We start from the raw sequence: 6,590 nt of genomic DNA on the forward strand, positions 1-6,590 counted from the left end.
TATATATTTATTAAAATTTCTATTTTTTATTTTACCTGTAGGATAGGAAGATAAGATGAGGGATGAAAAGCAAAAGAAGATTAAATCAAAATTGTGCAATTGTGTATCGAGGAAAACTGATCAGAAATGAGCAGGATGAGCCATCTGTACATACACACTGACAATTCTGTAGCTATCTAGCTGCATTATCAACATGGGAAAATGTTGAAATCGTTGAAATTATATTGACTTATCAGATGAGCTGATTACTGTAGGATCTCTGTAATAAAAGTCTCACTAGACATGCTGCATTATCGATAATCTTATAGTTAAAATAAGTCACCGGGTGAGACTAACCTCACTAACCTCTCTCTCTCTCACAAAAGCAAAAATAAAACTATCATTTTTAAAAGAATAAAAATATTTTATGCATAATACTTTAGAAAGTATTTTTTTTATGTGTTTGTGAATTAATCCTTTGCTAATACATTATTCACGATTTAAAGGAATTTTTATCACCGGTACTCAAGATAATAATGATATACCGTGTGCTTGCACGCGTGTTTTTGGCAATGTTTATTGTGTAAAACGTGAAGTACAAGTTAATTGTAGAAAAATGTTTTCCAGATTTTATAATTTGTCTCACAGAACTGCATGTATTCAGTTTACTCAACTGCAAAGGTGCTACGTAAGTGTGTGACACTGTTCACTTATTATTTATTTTATTATACAAGCAAATATGTACATTATATTATTTTGCATATAGAGAAGTTCTAAAAAGAAAAGTAATGTCAAGCGTTTCGAGGCACCAAAAGATATAAAAGGAGAGATACCGATAATTGTTTGCAAACGAAAAGAATTCAATTTTTATAAGGAGCAAGAATATTCCAAATATGAACCGATACCATTGGCTAGTAAAGGATGGCATCATTATAAATCCAAAGGAGATTTTTTCTATATATATCCTCTCACAAATGTTCATATTATAATTTATTAAGTTTCATTATTATTTTCCAATGCCGTTTTTATTTTATAATTTTAATATGTGAACTTTGAAATGTTTAGGTAACAAAAGAAGCATATAGTGAATCGCTTAATACGTATAATGAAGCGTTTAATGAAAAAAAAGAAAAAGAAGAAGAAGCATATGATTCATTTGAACGTTTTGGCTTAAATCCACAACTAACAGATATCTTAAAAAGATACAATATAACGAAACCTCTAAAGATACAGAAAATTGGAATACCCAAAATACTAAATGGAGCTAATACTGTTATAGCGGCAGAAACTGGTTGTGGAAAAACATTAACCTATCTTCTACCTATGATAGAAGAAATTTTGGGATGGAAAAAATTAACAGGTCGTCGTTACAATGCTCCATTAGGATTAATTGTGACACCTTCTCGAGAATTGGCGTTTCAAATAGGGGTTTGTATCACGTAGAAAGTTAATTTTGTATATCTTTATCAATTACATATTTTTCTTCACAGTTGGAAGCAAAGAAAATATGTCAGTATCTTGGTATTCATACAAAAACTATTACTGGTGGAAAAACAAAGAAAATGATGTTAAATCCACCTGTAGGAGAAGTTGATATCATTGTAGCTAGTTTTGGAGTCATCAGCAAATTAACTACAACCAAGATTTATAAATTAAATATGGTTAGGCATCTTGTATTGGATGAAGCAGATGCTTTATTTCACGAGACGTTTGAAGATCAACTGCGAGTATTCTTGAGAAGAGTGCCAGTATGTTTACATATGTTAATGTTAAAGAAGTTTAATATATGTATGTGCAAACGCAATAATATTATTTCTAGCTCGGCTTCACGCAAAATCCAGAGAATACTGAATTACCAATCAGTGCTCAATTCACATTAGCATCTGCAACAATGCCTTCAAGAATGTCAAACGTTCTAGAGGATATCGTAAACGTAAGATAGCGTTAAAATATTCTTGGAATAAAGATAGTATTAAGATTGAATGCGTTATTTATTAATATTTTTATAGGTGGAATCATTGCAACATATAAAATCGGACAAATTGCATCACATTCTCGTGCCTCAAAAATTTATAAGGGTAGGTCCAAGTGACAAACCGACTGCACTTTTGAAATATATTAAACCAAAAATAGCTAATAAAGAGCAAGTAATTATTTTTAACAATAATAATAGCACTTGCAATTGGGTCAGTATGTTCCTGAACAATAGCAACATACAAACAGTTTCTTTAAATGGCGATATGCAGTTATATGATAGGCAAAAGAAGTATGCCGATTTCAAAAGCGGTAGATGTAACGTATTGTGCACTACAAACGCTGGATCTAGAGGTTTGGATACAGTGACTGTACGTCACGTGTTGAATTATGAATTTCCATATGCAACGGCTGATTACATTCACAGGTATACAATTAATATCTATAAATATGTCGTGTCTCTACAAATCTCCATATATGTTTGAGATAACAATATAAAGTTGCGATAGATTTTTTATGTACATATATACATTTTTAAATATTAATTTATAATATGTGTATATTTTCAGATGTGGTAGAACGGGAAGAGTCGGTAATGTTAAGGACTGCAGAGTGGACAGTTTTATAAGCACTATGAATGAAATCGTTGTAGTGCAAAAAATAGAGAGAGCGATACGAAAGTCGAAACCGATACCGATATTCGATATCTACAAGCCGAAGGAAGAGGATGATGTTTACGAGCCATTTGGTTCACCAATTGAAACGGAAAAAGAATTTAGCATACCTTACTGAATTATATTACGCGATTGTGTAAATAAAGATTATTCTGCTATTCAATAATTTCCACGTAATTGAATATATGAGAGTTATGGAAATATTCGATCATTCTATAGGTGCAACTTGCGTCAATAACACTTTTTTCGCGAAACTTATGTAATTAAGTTGCTCGAAGATAGCTGCACTAGTGCTTTATGAGGAAACCTTCCGAGTGCCGTCCAATAAGATTAAGTAATTAGCGAAATGTTGTTGCCCTGTTTGATCTCTTCAAGAGACTACCCCGAATAACTTCTTCACTCGGACTTATCGGATTAATTAACATAGTCTGCGTCAACCATTACCCGCTGAAACTTCTATACGTCTCTTCCCGATCTTCCATAGTTTATTTTCATCCATTTGCTCTTCAAGAAACACACTCAAGAGAAAATTTCGTCGCTTCTACGACAAGCTTATCAGCATCGTGGCGCATTTACTAGATGAGGAATCGAGCCGCGCGTCCTACGCCCGAATTACTTTCCTCGCCCTTCTCGTCGCTGTTCCTTTTATCGCGCCGATTTCTGAATTCTGAGTTCCAGTTCCAGGGAGGAAATCACCACCCACACATACGAATGTGGCACGCTAGTTCATCCGTTCGGCCGATGTCTCCCTCCGTTGCGTCCGGCGGTACTCCCACACAGCGGATGCCCACACCCGGCAAATAGCAATGCTCTTCCTCGAACAATCGTGGTAAACCTTACGTTCAGGCTGCCGCCGTCGTTGCCGACAAGTTTATTATTCGCGCCGGGTTTTAGCGAAATTAAATGTGCCTGGCACGCGTCAATGGTTCATGCCTGCGCCGCGTGATGATAATGATGGGTGTGCCATGTCACCACGACTCACGGAAGGACCCTCGCTGTCCCATGAGACCGGGAAACGATGCCTGGAAACGATAAAGTGAAAACAGGGCGAATTAGCACTCTTATTGAACATGCGCGCTCTCATTATTTGCGACTTTCGTGAATCCATCATAACAACGTGTGAATAGAATGAATCCGTTTGCCATTCTTATTGCAGATAAGATTGACACAAGGGAACACAAGGGAAGAATATTTTTTAGATTGAAATTTTATTATAGTTTTATTATGATGTTTTACTGTAATATCTTTTTCAATTCTCTTCTCATTATATAGTCTTGTTGCAAGTAGAGTTTCTTTTAAATGAACTTCTAGGAATGGTATTCATAGTTCTTATATTTAAGATCGTCTTAAGTACAGTTTTAACTGGCCTTAAGATGTCATGAATTAATCAAAGGGCCGTATTATCATTTTAAGGTATTAAGACAATTTTGAAACAAAAGTGAACTATGAATACCGGCCTCTAGAAGGTGAAAATTAAGACAAGACGTATTAGGGGGTTGCATTAAAAACCGTTGTTTTTTCATCATTAATGTTATATTTCGGCAATAAAAATAAAAATTGTTTTAGAATAAATAAATATTATGATCTTTATATGCAAAACATTAAAATAATATATACGATAAAAAATTCCTTACATTTAATTAATTATACGATTAATAAAATAAAATTAATTCAAAATAAATATATAAAACATAAATTTTTTCTGTTCATATAATTAATTGCATAAATTTTTGTATTGTATAACATAAATATTTTGTCGAATATTAATCCATATATTCAAAATCTGATTCTTTATTAAAAGAGGATTTTTTATACTTTAAAAAATCAAACATTTCATTTAATATTCCAGGTTTAAGTTTGAAGTTTTCCAATTTTCTCTCGTGATAATGTTCTTAAACTAGTGAATGGCTATCATGAGCGACAATCGTGCGTGAGCACGTCCAGAGAAATTAAGTTAAGTTTGAAGAAGAAAAGGGATAGATGTACATCATTCTCTCTCGTGGGATTTTGCCCACTCACCTTATGGCTATACTCTATTAGAGGGTCTCTGTAGTACACTATTTAATGAATATCCGCGTACTTTGAAAAGATATGACACGGTCACGCCTTTGGTATACTACTGTTGTTAAAGTTTACGTCTACCGTCACTGTCTACCGCTACTGAGAAACGGTAAACATGACTGACAAGTTGACATTAGTGATGACCGCAATGATAATGGACTAATCAGCGTGGGTGGCCGCGTGACATGAGGAACAGAAGCAGTTCGCAAGCAGACGACACAACATCTATCCAGGGGATCCTGTCTCTGACCTTACAATTAGCCAAAAGCCAAACCTGCTTTGCGCCACACGCAGTTTCTGTGACAGGTGCTATAAACTCTGACCCCGAGTTCTGTTTAATTTTACACACTAATTTTTAAATCGTGTTTCCTTGATATACTATATATAATAATGCTTTTAAACTTTACGATTATTTGAAATTTAGTTTTTTACATACAAGGTAAGGACGGTTTTGCTGAAGTATCTAAAAATTCAGTTAGATACGAACCTAAACATAATTTTGTTAGATCATCAAAATAATTATGTTCTCAAAACGCTTAAACTGATTGCTAAAATATTAAAATTTTTTACAGCATTGTTCGTCATGCTTAATCCATTATTAATTTTCCCATGATTGAATCTTTCTTCATATTTTTTTCTACTACAAAAATGTTAGCGAAGTGTACGGTACACACATAACGACAAGGAAATCATTATATGTAACATTTAATTGTTTTGATGAGAAGCTGTAATTAGAAACAAGCGTTATGCTCGCACAGATTGCGCTTAGGAAGACAGCTTACAAAGTCTTTACGTCGACGTGGATTGTTATTATTTACGCGGAGATACCCAACAGTGGTTTCACACATACCATCGCACACACGTAACACGTATCATATACGTAACAGAAAAACAGGCTTGGTTCTTGGAAACGTTCGATAGAAATAATATTGATGAAGGAAATAAATCACTTGGCAAAATAATTTATAAATATGTACGAGCTTATTACAATATTAATATATAACAATTTCATTAATATAAATTATGAAATAATATACTGGAAATTACAGAAAATTTATGAAAAGCAAAATTTATTAATTTGGCATGATAAACAGTTATTTGTAATAATAATTATTTAAATCAGTACATTTAATAAATTATATACTCTTATGTTTGCATATCGGATTAAAACGTAAAGTATGGAAAAAATAAGAAAATAAGCAAGAAAATAAATTTAATTTTTTTATTGCTACATTGCACACTAACTTTAATATTTTTATTCTTCATAATGCTTAATTTTTAAATTGTTATATAATTTAGAATTTTAAAATTAAGAGAGAAAGAGAGATTTTTTAGAAAAATTGATTCTGCATTAATACTTAATAAAAGGCTTTTCCTTTTTTTATTCTTCATTATAGGTATTAGTATTCTACGTATAAATAATTTTAATTTAACGTATAAATATTCTAATTTTAAGATTCTATTAATTACATCGAAATTTTTAAATATTAAGACATTATTAATTTATTTCTTAATCGCAATTCTGAAATTCTTATAGATAAGACAGAATTCCATTAATTATACACTGTTCTAATAACAAGCTGCTGACTTAACAGAATCGCAATTACGAGTGTATGTAGCGAAAACACGACTTAAGTATACCGCGGTTATAAATCTACTGTCTAATAAGTTATACAGCCGTTCGTATAATCGCTAGTCTTGCATCGATGACTAATTTTTCTTTTCGACAAGCTTAATCGTCATTGAAATTCTTCTAACATTCACCGCTCTCGATAATGCGTATATCCATTTAACGTTTCACGCAAGCGGTTTGGAGTGCGTGTACATCGGGAAAATTGATTTTGATCGTTGTTAGTTGATTTTTTGCCAGATTGCACTCTAATTCGCTTTTAATAACTTCCC

At 32.7% G+C, this 6,590-nt stretch overlaps 1 protein-coding gene across 1 annotated transcript; it reads left to right on the top strand.

Annotated features, from left to right (window-relative positions):
- The first annotated feature begins 415 nt into the window (after positions 1-415).
- On the top strand, positions 416-2,745 carry Dbp21E2 (putative ATP-dependent RNA helicase Dbp21E2). The gene is made up of 7 exons (XM_018537622.1): positions 416-667; positions 746-955; positions 1,045-1,407; positions 1,470-1,727; positions 1,799-1,912; positions 1,989-2,380; positions 2,523-2,745. The coding sequence occupies exons 1-7, from the start codon at positions 596-598 to the stop codon at positions 2,743-2,745; spliced, it is 1,632 nt and encodes a 543-aa protein (XP_018393124.1). The 5' UTR covers positions 416-595.
- Positions 2,746-6,590: the final 3,845 nt, after the last annotated feature.

This window comes from Cyphomyrmex costatus, unplaced genomic scaffold, assembly GCF_001594065.2.
Source record: "Cyphomyrmex costatus isolate MS0001 unplaced genomic scaffold, Ccosl1.0 scaffold18, whole genome shotgun sequence".
Taxonomy (NCBI): Eukaryota; Metazoa; Arthropoda; class Insecta; order Hymenoptera; family Formicidae; genus Cyphomyrmex; species Cyphomyrmex costatus.